The sequence below is a fragment of the Trachinotus anak genome, unplaced genomic scaffold (assembly GCF_046630095.1).
Source record: "Trachinotus anak isolate AG129_WGS33_773 ecotype Australia unplaced genomic scaffold, CSIRO_AGI_Tana_v1 ptg000008l, whole genome shotgun sequence".
Taxonomy (NCBI): Eukaryota; Metazoa; Chordata; class Actinopteri; order Carangiformes; family Carangidae; genus Trachinotus; species Trachinotus anak.
The window spans coordinates 17,849,826-17,866,292 of NW_027273859.1; the positions used below are offsets into that span (position 1 = coordinate 17,849,826).

Below are 16,467 nucleotides of genomic sequence, written 5' to 3' on the forward strand. Positions count from 1 at the left end.
GTGAAATAACAAAATGAAATGAATATGTAAATAATTTTGATTTATTTACATTATATGGGGACACACAGTAAATTAAAGTACTGTCTACTTTTTCAGCTGAAATACCAATAACAGAAAAAGAAAAAAAGAACAATGTTTTCTGTGAAAACTTTATATAACTTTGGTTGTCAGGTTGCTGGTTGCAATTTGTATTTGTTACGCTAAGTGCAATCAAGACCTCTCTTGTAAAATGACATTCACATAACAATCATTTTAAACTCACTTTATTAAAAGTCCTCCTGCTGTTGGTGAGATCCTGTAAATGCAATTAGCCAGAAGTTAAATTAGCTTTGACCTCCACATAATCAGCTCCCTTCAACTTTTTAAGTGGGTAGAAATTAATACAAAACATAATTATGTGTTGAATAATACATGTTGAGAAATGTTAGCAAATAAAAACAAAAAGGGAGAAGAGTAATGTGAACACTCAGCCACAGCTGTAACCAAAAGCAGCTAATCTGGATGATTTCTCAGTGCTCACAGTTGTTTGGTGTGTGTATGTATGTGGTGCATGAAGATGCTTTAATGTACCTCCTCAGCGCCATTACTCGCTCCTTTAATTCCTTTCCCCTTTGCCTCCACACTCTTCGTCATCATCCTAACCACCTCCCTCAAACTCTTTTAAGAGCACACATACCACAAACACAAACATGTCTTTACCACTCTACCCTTCCATCAGGTTTTGATGATGGTCTAAGGTTCTTACAGGAAATCAGAGAGCATGCTGGGAAGTGAGATACCATTAGGCACATCTCCGAATTGTAAACTTTGCGCAAATCCACAACATTACTGGCCTGCTGGATCATTATAATGGTGGCACTTGATGGCTTGAAAAAATTGCTAACCACATGGAAAATCCCTCTTCACTCTGGCTGATAGCCAGGGGTATTAGAGGTGGCACATGCACAATGGAGAGATTGAAGAGCAGAAGGCAGGAGAGGCTCTGGGGGAGGGTTGCATGGACTCTGTCATCCCTCTCCTCCATTTTTCTTTTCTCTCACTTTTTTCCCCTCTTCACCCTGGCCCCCACACCCTAATATGTCTTTCCCAAGTTTTTTATAATCACTGGGACACCATCAGTCGAGTGCGATTGAGGTGCTAGAGGAGAAATAGATAGTAAAAAAAAAAAAGTAACGATGCCTGCAAGTCATCAGACGACAGAGGAGTATAATCTGAGGGAGTGGAGGTGCTTGCTCAGTGGTGAGATTTGAAGCTTTACAAGAAAGCCACACATATATAAAACTCTCCTGGATCTGCCCACCGCTCGACTGGCTTCAAAGCTGCTCTCATCTGGAGCTACCTTTAACTGCAGCATGTCAACAAGGTGGGGGTGGGGAGAGCAGAGGAGCAGAGGAGAAGAAGGGAGAGGTGTTAGAGAGGTGGGGAGAAGAAGGGAGAGAGGCAGGCAGGTAGAGAAACACAGTGAATGTGTTTGATGCAGATGAGTTGGCTTACAGAATAATTTTGTGCGCCAAACCTGCAGGAAACAGCAGCTCTTGTATCTGACTAATTTTCCATCCCTGTTTCCGACTGTCCCCGTTTATTTCACTCAAAACAAATGAACAACTGTGTGTAGACATATGTTTATTTGGCTTTTGTGTGTGTGTGTGTGTGTGTGTGTGTGTGTGTGTGTGTGTGTGTGTGTGTGTGCGTGCCTAGCTTTGATTTTTTTTGCCTTCTGAAGTCATTGAATTTGTTGACTGAAACAAAAAGAAATCAATAGCAGCCAAAATACAGCATACAGCCTACAGTTCCACTGACCAAAGCTCTTTGATCATTGGATTATTCAGACTGTCCCAACTTCTCTTCACAACAATCAAGGCTCTTTGAGATTCTTTGGTAACCTGAGTCCTACATTTAAAATCATGTGGTAATATTGTAGTCATAATGATTTTCAGTTTCTATGTATTTTGTTGTAACTTCAGTAATCTGGTCAGCACTACTGCTGCTGCTCATCTGATCAGTGCCATGCAAAAACATTCTATCATCACCATGCGTCTTCTGTTTCCCGGAAAGTGTTAATTACATTACTCATATTGTAGATATTTTACTGTTTTCATTTAGATTTGAAGGAAAACTTTTCCAGACTTAAAGGTCACCTAAAATAAAATGTAACTATAGGTTGTAATAAGATGCTAAGGACAGTCGACATATTCAGGGTTATAACTTAAAACTGTTTTTCTCATGTGGGAAACATCTTATTTCTCCCATTTATATTTTCTTTCTCTCCCTTTCACTCAAACTAGACAGAATAGTACAACGTGATCATACAAAATAAGTAATCATGTTTAATGATTGAATGATGGAACATTTTGAGGCTTTGATAATGAAAATGTGTTTTCTTTAATGAGATGCCGTTGCTTTGAACAGCCGGAACAGAGAGTTTCAGAGGCTGTGGTCATTATTATTTTTGTTTGAAGACTTAAGGCTCTGAGAAAACATATCTACAGAATTTTGTGACATGAAAAGCTGTCTTCAGTGTTTTAGAGAAAATCTAAAGATGTTTTATAAACTGGATGATCGGCAAAGTTTGTTGTGTGCGATTATTTAGATAGCAGATGAAAGTTTGAAACATATCAAAATAGTTCTGAGAAAAGCTTGTGCTCTCTGTTTTACAGTGATTTAAGATTCAAAGAACCTCACTTTACCATCATGTAGGGCTCTGTTTTCTGACAGCGCACAGACAAGTGCAAGCAGTGCTGCAACAAATTTTCCTGACCTTGAAATGATATATGTGTGTCCCTTTGGTATGTACGTGCTGTGCACAGTGTGCAGAGCACAAATGTGGACAGGTGTGACAGAAAGGTATAGCATCTAGAGAAGAATGCTTAATAATGTAAAAAAAAAAAAAGACACTCTTTAATTTACCACTTGCCATCCGACATATGCAAGTTCTGGGTGACTGTAGCAGGAATGCCATTAAAACAGACTGACTGAAGAATCATTTATGATTCTCACCAGCACTCCATCTGTCATACACCATTTATTCAGTAACCTATATGAAACCCCTGTCCTGTCCAGCTTTTGCATGGATCATTGAATTACAAAATAAGATTGTGCAATACTAGGCATGGAAAACAATATGACATGACCAGAAATACAATACCTCAATATTTTTTTGATACTGAACCTCAACCTGGTTTAGCATTATTCTCATACTTGGAGAAGCAGGTCAGGTCCCTAATTTTTGTCAACCACCATTGATCCGTACAGCTGATAAAAAACATAAGACAGCTAATGTTACTGAGTGCAGCAAGGATAATAATTCATCATTACATTTGAGAAATTTTACATTACATTGAGAAATAATTCATTCTTTCTTTTTGATGTTTAAAAATGTAAATTCATGTGAATACATTTCAACTTTTAGTTTGTACCTAACATGTCGACACATTATACCAACATGGTGGTGTTGCTTGATGTGTACAGAGACCAACCAGCAAGTGGTTTTTCACACGCCTGGTAGTTGTGGACCTACCACTGTACGACCCCACCAAAATGTCCTTCAGCTCGACACTTTCAGTGCTGTGAAAGAATGAAATCGTCCAAATTGTAGTTAAAAAGTAGTTGCATCATTTTGTGGCAAGATTGCAGTGATTCCAACTGGGAGCTGACATCAGCTGAACATATTCCAACTCCCCTTTCCTCGTTTAAAAAGTTCTAATAAACTGCTCTAGTCGTCTTTCATCCAAGAATAACTGGAGTTTGATGCTGTAACTCTGAAGGGAAGTCTCAGAGCAGTTGGCAGTGGGAATGTAGATTTTAAAAAGTGATGGTGCCTTTGATAGAAGTGGATTTACAAAGCAGTGGACAGACACTGTGTACCCTCCTCACTGTCTGAAGCCATGAAAAGTAGAAAGAGAGACTGATTATTCAAACATGTTGCTGCTGACACTGTTGTGCAATGAAATTATAGAGCCACAAGTCTGCACAAGTGGTTGCCTCAAGCACCTCTCATCACATTTCAGCACAATAAACTAGTGACTGACAGTGCTGGCTTACATTGACAGCATTTGGTGAAGAGTATGGAGGCCGTTGTCTGAAGGTCATGCTAATTCTTATCACCAATTTGTCCCGTCACTTCTTCCACTTGACCCATTTTGTCTTGTTTACACTGAAATGTGAACGTGAAACCTCTCCTCCCTAAACCCTCTCTGCAGTGCATATTGTTGTCATGTAGCATTTTAACCAAAACACCTCTACATAGCACAGCACAGTCCGAGAAGGTTAAGAGCAAGTTGGTTATCTTCTGATGACTTCTGGTTGTACTTTCAATTACAGCTTTTTCACTGTTGTAATTAAAGTGCACAAATTGTCTTATTCCAGGGTGTTACCAGCCACAAAAGAATCTATTTTGTACTGTTGTAAATGTAATTGCATGTAATTAATGCTAATCACATTATTTCTATACAGTTCTCATATTTTGGCATTTTTATGACTAAAAGAAATACAAAACCGAGAAAATATTTACCACATAATATTAGTCTGTTGCCATTGAAACATTCTTTGCTTCCTAAACCAAGAAATGCCAGGAAGCAAAAATTTAGGATGATGACATAATTAATAATAGTTGATTAAAGGATTTTTAGTTTCTCAGTGTAAAATTAAAAACTCAATAGCATGCCATGTCCTCTACATGCCCCAAGGTTTATTGACAGGTCATCTACCAAAAGGCGTACAGGATACCGCTTACCTCCTTAAACCTGAACAATAAGCCTGACCAAGAACAGACCTACACTCAAAGACTAGAAAATGTCAAACATTTGATTCATTTAGATCTAGGGACTCTGACAAGTCAGTGAATAGATTAAAAAAGGTAACAATTAATAGATAACTAAGGTCTTACAAGCATGGGTAAAAAGGCTGTGTCTCCTTTAAACCCCTTTCTAAACAAAATGGCCTCTTAGTCATCAACCAGATTTACTGCACTTATACAGGCGGCTCAAGGACCTTTTGACCTAGTCATCATCCTCTCTGATTTGTCTCAGGAGGGAGTCATGTCTGGTCCTTTCATATTTCTTGGTGCTTAATGTTCTTGCTAGCTGTAATTTTGTTGAAATGAGTTAACTCTGGTTCAACCTTTATGTACGCTAAGGTACACTCATCAAACTTTGTCTTCTGTTGAGTTCAGTAGTCATCTGTGTAATGTATTCCTGATTATCTTTCACTCAGCTTTTATCTCCCTCTTCTTCCCTCTTTCCCTGGTAAATGGCAACAAAACAGTGACACACTTTTAATAAAAACAGAGAGGATTAGAAAGAGAAGGAAGTACTAAATTCTAGACAGTCTGCTAAGCAGCATTTGTGGTGGTGTAGTGGTGATGGGCAGCTCTCATTTTATGTAACTGTATTGTTTCTAGAGACAGCATTAGCAGAAAAGGCAATACCCCTTCCAGGATGACTAATAAAATTTTAAAAAATCATCTACTGACTACTATTAAAAGAGACGAGTGCAGATGAGAAAATTGGAAGTACTATAGTTTTTCAAAACAAAGAAAAACAAATCATTATATCCAGTCAACTGTCAATCTATTCAGGCAATTACCAAATTAGATCATGAAATTGGAAGAGAATGAGAGAAGCTGGAGAAATAGCAGAGTCATGAAATGCTAAATGGGAAAGCGAATCTGTCGGCCAGCTCGTACAATCAGTCAGTCAGCCACACAGCCAAGGGAGCAGGCAGCCAGCCAGCCAGGCTGCCAGCTGTCTAATTAACCAATCAGTTATGTGGACATCCAGCAAGCCAGTGACTCAGTCAGTGGAAAAATGCAGACAGGAAATAAACCAGCAATTAGGGTCTGCTAACAGTAGTGAAATGAATGAAGACCAATGGTGACCTAGAAGTTGGGAAAATCCATTAAGAGTATTATACATTGCAAAATTATGTGCCGAAATTTTAGCAGCAAAGTCATCCATGTGAGTTTGATTAATTGGGCTCAAATGTGTAAAATCATTGGTATGGTCCCTTAACCACAGTGGCAGATTTTTGAATGAGTAGGAAGAAATAGGGAATTGCTGTTTGGCAGCAGGTACAGGGTAACACAGCAGAGAATGAGAGGGGAGGCAGGGGAGATGTGGTCGTAAGAAGGCAGCGCTATATTGACACAATAAGGTGCCTTTGAATCTGCCGACCTGGCAACCGGAAAAGCTTCTTCATGCTTGCTATGCCTCCTCTGGAATCCAGAAACATACACAAATGCAAACAGAGACACGCACACTGAACTTGAAAGGTGCCTTGAAGAACACCTCGAAGAGAAGCACCTTTATTCTAAGACCTACATTATGTAGTTGTACTGGTCAGCTTCACTGAAGGAACTCCTACAGAAAGATTTATGTAGAAATTATTCTATGGTCATCGCTCTTAACAGCCAATCAGATTTCTGTGCCTCTTCTAAAAGTATGTTGTTTTAAGTAAGGCAGAGTTCAGGCTGTACTGAAGTTGTGTGTACGCAGGGTCTTTAGAGTGCTGCTTACTCACAGACCCTATAATACACAGCATGCATGTTGTTCGCCTTTTTTTTTTCTTTGCTGTCATTTATCCTCATGGTGCTGCTGACAGTCCTCAAAAAGGACGGTTTTTGAAAAGATGCAAAAATGTGTTTAAACATGTTTGCACATATGCAGACACATGGCATATGACTCAACTGCTCACTGACTTGAAGGTTTCGCTGACTGCCTGTTTTCTTCCTCAGCTGTGACATCCATCTGGTTGTATTGTCCTGTATGAAAATGGTTTTGACAGTGCACAGTATGAACGATGCTGCCAATGAGATCGCATACTATAATAGAGATGGGTTGGTAGCACAATACATTGTTTGAAAGTACCCAGTTTATACAATGGTTTTAATAGTTCAGTGATGTGTGTCCAGTGATGCATTCATATTTCATGTCCTTTATTTGACAAAAAAAGACAAATAGATAAACAGCAAATTGGCTTTATCATTCTCTGCTTATTTCTGTTGTTGGATAATCTTACACAGTTACACACTGATGAATCATGCCCTCTTAGTGTCAACACAATGTTGCACAGTCTCATACAGCCTAAGTAAAAGTAATGATAATATTCTGTCTCTAAACAGCAACACATTGTAGTTAAATACATAAGCTCTGAACGTGGCAGTGCTAAACTAAATGGCCAACATGACACTTGAAATACAATGTATAGCACCATAAAACCATGTATGCTTATTGTTCAGTCACATGACACCAGCAATTTACGATCTGGTATCTAAGTCCATAGTGAACTTGGAGAGAGGCACCCTTAGATATAAAATAAATATATAAAAAAATAAAATTAAATCAAAATCCAAGTTCATATATTATCTTACAAAGATGTTATCTCTCTCTCTCTCTCTCTCTCTCTCTCTCTCTCTCAGACACACATATTCAAAGCAGGACACAAAATGATCTTTTGCAGTCTGTTGCAGTTGATCTTGATTTGATACAGACATTGTCCTGGGACAGAGAGGGAACTGTTAAACCTTACCAAAGTCTGCCCACCTTTATATTTTGGGACATTCAGATGTCGGAACTCAGCTGAGTCATTTTCCCAGCTGTATTAAATATTTTATAAAAGTCACTTGTACAGCCAGAAATCAACATGAAAATTGTTCTGAGACTCAACAATAGGTTTTTTTCTGCTAGCTTAATCGGTCCTCCATGGATATTGCCGGTATGAAACCCAAAATCCCAAAATACCTTCTGCGGGTGGAATGATTCACAAAGGTCAGGTTTTAGACGCTATTGAAGTCCAAGATACTGCAGTCACGGTTTGGCATATATTTGGACATTTGTTGGCAGCCCACATTATGAGGAAAAAAAGCATCTGTGCCTGCTGGTTGCATTTATCCTTGGAAAAGATTCAGTTCATTTTCCCAACAGCAAATTCACAGTAATTTCTCATGAACAGTTAACAGCATGAATTCAAAAATATCATTTACATAAGTATTATATTTTAATTGATAAAGTTGTATTCTAGATTTGATAAAGGCAAAGATACTTTGCTTTATTTTCTTTTTGTATTTGCAAAGACCTCTAAAAGACTGAATGGCACCTTAAATCTGGAGAAAAGAAATATACATGAAAGACTGCATCAGTCTTTACTAAATCACTGCTGAACAGGTTACAGCTTAGACACTGAACTTTTGTATTGTGTGTTTTTTTTTTAAATCCAGGTTTGAATGTTTTCTCTATTATCTTCTGATGTATCTTCAAAAAGAGACGCCAATCTGTGGCAGCTTACATGAAAAGAATGATTTCATTACCACTGCACAAGTGGTCCTCTGCAGGGAAAACACTCTATTAACCACAGAAGATCGACTAATTTTAAGAACATACAACAGAACTCAAGATGTATCATTCTTCAGAAAAGCCTTCAGTTTTAAAGGGAAGACGTGGGAGAATAAGACACAGGCAAACATGTCATAGGGATTATTTGAACTGAATATACAGTAGATTACAGGACTGCACATTATTCTGTCTCCAGGCTTGTGATAAAACCTGATGTGAACAGCAAAGGTATGTATTGCCTGAGAAAGATACAGTAAACCCAGAGAGAGAGAGGGAGAGAGATAACAAACTTGAATTAAATCAAATGCTATCAGCAGTGCAGAAAAGGCCTGAGAGGAAGATGGCAAAAGCAAGGATGCATTGGAGAAAGAGAAGGGGAGCTAGAGAAAGGGAACCTGGCATTATGTGGGTGTCACATATACTATTGAGTCTTGGCTGAAGGAGGTGGGAGTGAGGTGGAGTGCCTGTTGGTCTGGGTCTGAGCTGACGTAGCTGTGATCCCCTGCTTCAAGGATGAATGGGGCTAATATCTGTCAGGCTTCAACAGGGCAGCAAGAAAGAGCTCAGGCTGCAAATCAATCATTACGGTGTGTGTGTGTTTGTGTGTATGTTGGGTATGCATACCAAATGTGTGTAAATGCAAAACGGGCAGTAAGATAGCATGTGTGTATGTGTGTGTGTGTGTGTGTGTGTGTGTGTGTGTGTGTGTGTGTGAATACAGGGTCCAGCCCATACATTCTTTTTTTTTTTTGTGAGGGCCAAAGGTAGGCAGATTTTTGAAGCTCACAGAGAGCAGAGGCAGTTAGCTTTTTACTGTAGCACAACAAGCTTTCAGAGGACAAGGCAACAAAAGCTGTTTATAACACAAGACAGGGATAAAGAGGTTTTATATTTGCAAACGGACAAGTCACTTTTCATTGTAGTGTGCTACAGGCAGCATTAAATCCTAATGGGGAGGTCTGACAACATTTGTGCATTCTGTTGATTAAAGACGTTTATCACTTTAATTTATGGCAACAGCAGGTTACAAAGCAGTTATGCCAGCCAGTATTTTGAGAGCGACTGTGCAATAAGACATTATATCCAGAGAGTCTGCACAGGCCACCTTAACCTGAATATATAAATCATATCTCAAAGATGTGTTCTTTTGAAGAGCATAGATCCAATTCTCAATTCTCTGCAGTTTCCCCCCTCCTTTATGTGGCCACGTGACCATCGGATCTGAGCCAAAGCATCAGATCCAATCTGTTAATCCAAATTTATAATCTTTCAGGATGTGCTCTGCTGTTCCAACAGCTTTTTCTCCTGCAGGAAAGAGTTGATTGTATGAGCTGATGTGTCTTTATTCTGTTACTGTGTATTTGTTTAACTCTATCTATCTTTCTTTCTTTCTTTCTTTCTTTCTTTCTTTCAAGGTGGAGAGGTGCCCTATACCACTCTAGCTACGAGGATGATGATGGGTGTTTGGTGGATGTTTGCTCTAATTGTCATCTCCTCGTATACTGCCAATCTAGCAGCCTTCCTCACCATCACACGCATAGAGAACTCCATACAGTAAGTATCCAGCTGCCGTCTAAGTTTGGTTCCATGGCTTTAATTTCTGAAAACCTCATTGGTATGTGATACAAGAACTGACAAGCCTTTAACTGTCATGTATCACCAAAACTGATCTTTTGTAGTATTACTTTAAAGCTGCATATCAATTCAATATAGATACATAAGATCCATAATGTAAAGAAGGGTAAGCCCAGAACACAGAAGTATGTATCCCAATTGTACACTCACACACATACACACAAACACACAGATGCTAGCTCACACCTACTCAATATAGAGCTCGATATAGCTGTGTGTACGTGACAAATTGCCATTACTTGACTGTAGCTTAGTGTGGAAATCCATTCCACTCACACACACACACACACACACACACACACACACACACACACACACACACACACACACGATTACTTCTCTATCCCTCCTTCCTTTATCAATCCTTCTTCTTCACCCCATCATAGGATGGTAATTTCCTGTATGCCTCAAGTCTGTATCTGTCAGTGTGTTTTAAGGAATGTTTAAAAGTATTTTGGCCGGTCCTCACTTTTTGAGACACCTTAAAATCACATTTTGAGGGTTAAGACTTGGTTTCAGAGTTATGGTTAGAACTAGGTTTAGGTTAAGGTTAGGGTTAGGCACTCAGGTGTGATGGTTAAGGTTAGGGTAAGGGGCTAGGGAATGCATTATGTCAATGAGTGTCCTCACAAAGATGGAAGTACAAGTATGTGTGTGTGTCTGAAGATAGGAAAGATAAAGGGGGAGACAGACAGAGAGATAGAGGAGGCGAAGTAAAAGCGAGAAGTTTTTGCATGTTTCTCACAGGTTGGTTGCAGAGAACGTCAAGGCAACTTGCAAAGGTTTCTGCCCTCATTGCTATGCTATCACATGCACACACACACACACACACACACACACACACACACACACATTATTTCCCTAAGCTCTGTGCCCTCTGTTTATCTATCCTTGTGATAATATGTTTGCCAGCTTCTCTCCTGGTGGCACTAGGAAACGCTCATCTCTCATTGGACTAATCAGCATGCCAAAGCATCCACTATGCCCGGCAGTGCCACAGTCAATTGTGCTTAGCTTTGGAATACACAACATTTATTTCTCTAAATCTAATCACTATCTGTCTCTTAATTTGTTTCTGTCAGTTTGTCTCTCAGTTGTGGTCTTTTTCCTTCTCTCTTCTCTATCTTTGGCAGACCCTCTTCGTTTTTTTCTTAGGTTTACTTTTGACTCCATTGTCTCTTCTTTACATGGTTTATTTTTTCTTTTTTCATGTCCTTCTGTCCAGTCCTCTGGAAAATGAAGAAAGACTTGCTTTTCTTGTTTTCTGTTGTCTTGCCTGTTTTTTTTTTCCCGCCTGTCTTGTTTTGCCTCTCAGTTTGCCGCCTCATTCAGCATCCATTGAGCTAATTAAGGCTTTCCATAAATTTTAATGCATTACCTTTAATGTGTTGACTCTTCTGGGGTCATTAATGGCATAATTACCACCTAAACAGCAGCACCCACATGGCCTTAGGCCTCCAAAGATGGGTGGTGGGATGAGTGGTGAGAGGGAACATGCCCAAAATAAACTGGGAGCAAGTGTAAAAGCATAACAAATCCTGAATGGAATAGATGAAGAGAGTAACCGAGGGAAAAAAAATGAGACTGTGATGTTATGATTAGTGTATTAATATTTGTTTAACATATTTGAATTTGTTTAGTATGGAAAAGAGCAAGCAAGCAAATGCCCGGGCAGGAAAGGAAGAGAAGGCCGGGGAAGTCTCAGTGAGCCATCAGGACAGACAGGGTTTTTAAGTATTAATGCCCTTGTTTCATCCTGGAAATGAAATAACAAGTGAGCGTTCAGAACCCTCTCTGGACTATTTCATGCTTGGGTGTTTTCCTTCAATTTCAGTGTGAATCCTTCAGGAAAACAGTGAGGGATGGCAGTGAAGAGAGTGGCAAAGAGCAGGAGCAAGAGAGCAACATACAAAGACACAGACGAAACGGTATAAACGTTATAAAGTGGAAATGAAGAGAAGAAGCACATGGAAGAAAAGATGAGATGAATTAAGAAGGAAAGGGGAGGAAAGAGGCAGAGGCTGGGAGATAGAGAGCGGACGGAAAAGCAGAAAAAGAGAGTAGAGGGGCAAGGAAATACAGAGAGACGGGAAGGGTTTGGGCGATGAGTCAGACTGAGAAATGGATTTTGGAGGGGTAAAAAAAAGTTAGAAAAGAAGCAGCAGCTGTTGAGAGAGGGAAGAGAGGGAGGGGATGAATTGGACAGGATGGGAAGGTTGGAAGTTAGGCAGAGTGGTTGAGCACAAAAAGCTTACTTTCCTGGCCCAATCTCACATTGCAGATGTCATATTTTATGGTTGCTAACGATTGCCAATAAAGTCAATCAGGTGTTTTGGGGTTTTTTTTTTGCTTGTGTGCAGGCATGCGTGTGTGTGTGTGTGTCTGTGAGTGAATAGCCTCATGTCCCCAGGTGACTGTTCTGCATGTATGCATGCATGTGTCATGTGTCCCTAAGCTAAGGCAGCAAAGTGGTTACATTGGTCAAACTGGCAGCAGCTCATTTGCTTATTTAAAAGCCTCATAAATCTTTTTTTAAAGGCTCATGATGTCAAGACTGACTGTCACAGTATCACTTTATCACCCTCTGTTGGTGAGATAGGGGTTGTAATTGCCAATAAAGAAAATATACTCTTTCACAGAAAAAGTAACAATATATAAGGATATTGCTTGGTTGTGACCAACAATAACGTATGAAACGATAATGAAGTAAAATCTGATTTAATCTTCTGTGGCTTGGATTGTAACTCATTTGTATATTGCTTTTGGCAAAATCATCCCCCTGATAAGTAAACCTAATTGTGAAGTCTCGCTCATTGCACCAGTATTGAATTATATTGATGCATACAAAAATATCTAGGATATACTGTCAAATTGTTACATAGATCACAAACAGTCAAATAAACAATCATGATAATGATAATTAAACTAAATAAAAAAACTTGGTAAGCTTACTCTAAAAAAAACATGTCTAACTGCTGCATCAGTTGGCTTCACATAGATAGCTTGTTGTTAAAGGTTGCACAGCTGTCTGCAGTGATTCAACAGTCATTTGTTAAAACGTTAATCAACTGATTATGGCTCTACTGCCTTTACCCACAATTTCCATACAGAATCACAGAGCCAAGATCATCCTTGTCCTCTGGCTTCTGAAAAAAGGCCCAGTTTAAAGTTTAACTATCTGCATAAAAGAAAAACAATGTTTAAAGACCTGAGGTGGCACAGCAACCCAAGTTGTTCCAGGAAAAGAATAAATAAATGAATAAACAGCTGAAATAACAATGATTAACTATGTTTTAGTTTTATAATGTTCCTCTTAAAGGTTAGACAGCTTTTAGTTTTGCTAAATTTGCTTCTCTCAACACATTATTACTGTGTTATTATCTTTCAAGGCGGACCAAATATGCAGAAACAAAGACACAGAGATTACACACATATACACTGAGAAATCTGCAATTACATTGATCTCTCTCAAGCCATTCTCCCTCTACATGTCTCCCTCTCAGTTACATGCACACACACACACACACACACACACACACACACACAGAGAGACAAACACACATATACTGACTATCTGTCACAAGATACATTTGGCTACTGTTCACTCCATTTACTTGCTCATTTGGCTGCTTAGGAGAAATATAATTGGTTGCAAAATGATTTAACATACACACAGGAGAGAAACACGAGAGGGCACGTGCGCGTGCGCACACACACACACACACACACATACACACACACAGACAGTAAATTCACACAAGACAGTAACAAAAAGACAATTAAACACATAATTCATATATGCATATCTCCATGAGACAGTACACACACAATAATAAATTCGGAGATAACCAATGTCAGTGTTTTCATTAAAACTCAGAGATTTAATAGTCTTTGATTAAAATGAAGTATTGACTTTTTATAGACGTTTTTTCAACCTCCTTTTTTAAGTTTTCCCTCCTTAAATGAGTTGCTGTCTGGGCATTTGACTCCATTCTGCACGCTAACACTTTGTATCTTCTTCTATTATCTCCTTATCATGTTTCATTGTTAACCAAAATTTAGACCATTAAACCATTTTAGTCTGGACGTTTTGTCTCAGTAAAATCTGAACTTGACATAGGCCTATTTCCCCCTCTCTTTCTCTCACTCTCTCTCTCTCTCTTTTTCCATTAAATAACAAGCTTAGAGCTACTACCCAGTGAAACCACTTCACAAAGGGGTACTCCTGGTCAAAGAGTGTGCTGACAGGCGTACATATTCACAGGGGAGTGGTGGGGAGGGGAGATTATTAAGGGCAAAGATTAATTGATGGGAATAAAAGATTCATGTTCACAGCAAAATTCATTAAAATCTTCAAAGTTTTTTTTCTCTTTCTTTCCCCTCAGAGCAGGCCAGAGAGATAGTTAAAGAGGGCATGAGAGAGAGGAACCGAAAGAGCCAAGACCTTCCATAAAAAGTGTGAATGTGTTATTTTGTGTGTCTGTGTATGTCTGTGTGTGTGCATGTGTTTTTGTCTGAGTGAGCAGCCTTGTAATAATTCAAACAGTACCTACTTCCATTTGTGTTTGTGGGTGTATTATAGCTGAATTAATGAACTAAGATACTGTACACTTGTTGTTCTTCATTAAGCAGGACATGTTGAGTATTTTTGTGTGCATGTTTTGTTTCACAAATGTGTGTCTTTCAAATCCATGGGTGGTACGTAGCAGCCATTTAACAAACAAATAGTAATTAGTTCCTGTAATGGTTCTCCATTACATTTCTCAGCGGCCAAACTCTTTGAGAGGCAACCCTAGCACTGTTATGTTATAATTAACAATAGCTTGAGTATTCCCCCAGAGGTGGCAATTTATGGGTGAGGGGTAGAGCAAGAGAGAATGGAAGAGAGAGAAGGAAGCAAGAAAAAAAGCTTACAAGACAGACTGACTTGTGCCTTTTGTTCCACTTTTTTTTTTTATTAGTGTCCCCCTTTTTCTTAGTATAGTAGATATCAGCTGTGTGACGTTAGCCAAGCCACTGAGAACTGAGTGAGTGCTGCTGTCTAAACTGCTTTCCACTCTCATTTTTATCTCATTAGTTGGTCACAGCCTGTTCCCATTTTTTTTCTGTCTTATTCCATGTCAATTACATGTTGCTGCCAACTCCTACTGTTTGTCCATGGAGAGTTTAGATCCATCTATCAGTGGGAGTTACCAAGACAGTCACAAAGGCTTCATCAACACCATGTCCCTTCCTGTAAACATGAGAGTGCCAGAAGCACCAGAGTTATAGGGATTTAATCAGGTCATTGGATTTGCAAATGCTGTCAGTGTCGTGCATTTTTCACCCCTGTGTCAAACATGTTTTTTGTGTGTTTGTTTGTCTGTTTTTGTGGACATTGTTAGATGCAGTAGATTTGCGCGAGGTATACAGTTGAGCTTTCAGAGTGATGTGAGTGTGTAGAAGGCTGATAACCCTGTGTTGCTAAAGTTTCCTTAAGTCAGGCATTGCCTCAGAGTTGTCATTTTATCAATTTTCCCTGAACTCTTACTACCCTGAATTTCACATCATTACCCCAAAGCTGTCACTGTCATAGTAGCTGAATTCACACTTCTATGTGAATACTTCCTCTTTTCACCACTTTAAAAGGAATGTGAGGTAATGTAATGGGGGCTGGTTATATTTTACAATCATAGTGTATTACTAGGTGATTACCATGGACTACCATTGTACCAAAAGATTAACTCCTCAGTTGTTTACATTGTTGGGTAGGCTTTTGACCCCAAAGCCATAGACACTGTCATCATCACAGTTGATGAGAAAGCTGTGCAGTTTGCTATCTACCGTTATTGTGGGTACTTGTAGCACAAGTACAAACAGGGTATTTCACATCTGCATGGTGCTTATATGAATGGATGGCTCAAAACAATGGGTTTACTAACTCTTCTCATCACTTGTCTCTCTCTAGGTCTCTACAGGACTTATCCAAGCAGACAGAGTTGCCCTATGGTACAGTGCTGGACTCTGCAGTATATGATCAGGTGCGCTCCAAAGCTATGAATCCCTTTGAGAGAGATCCCATGTACTCCCAGATGTGGCGGATGATTAACCGCACTGGAGGTGGCGATAATAATGTTGAAGAGTCAAAAGAAGGCATTCGCAAGGTAGGTCATGACTTTTTTTTAATTAATTTTCAATTCCAAACAAAAGAGCACTGGCACATTTAAAATCAGGATGACTCATGTGACAGGTTTTAAATACAGGGGAGCAGGTGCAGAACTTTGGCAACATGGAAGCAATTATTCATTACCCAGTGCAAAGCATTCACATTCAGGCCATCATTTACCAACATCTGACTTGTTGTTTTTGAGAACACACATAGTTTGATGGTTGATCAACCTGAGGGACAAAATGGCATCAGTCTCTGAGGTTGTCACATGCATGACATATATTTTCAGTCACCACAGCTTTACCAACTTTTGAATCTAACTAGTATTGAGTCTTTTTAACATATCTAAAATATTTC

The 16,467-nt window shown here is 39.2% G+C and overlaps 1 protein-coding gene across 7 annotated transcripts in view; it reads left to right on the plus strand.

Annotated features, from left to right (window-relative positions):
• Positions 1-16,467, plus strand: part of grid2 (glutamate receptor, ionotropic, delta 2) — a 509,848-nt gene that overhangs the window by 429,558 nt on the left and 63,823 nt on the right. For all 7 annotated transcript variants that reach the window (XM_071483176.1, XM_071483174.1, XM_071483175.1 and 4 more), the window contains 2 exons: positions 9,743-9,881; positions 15,910-16,105. In XM_071483176.1, the coding sequence (XP_071339277.1) occupies positions 9,743-9,881; positions 15,910-16,105 (335 nt within the window). The remainder of the gene's footprint in view (positions 1-9,742; positions 9,882-15,909; positions 16,106-16,467) is intronic.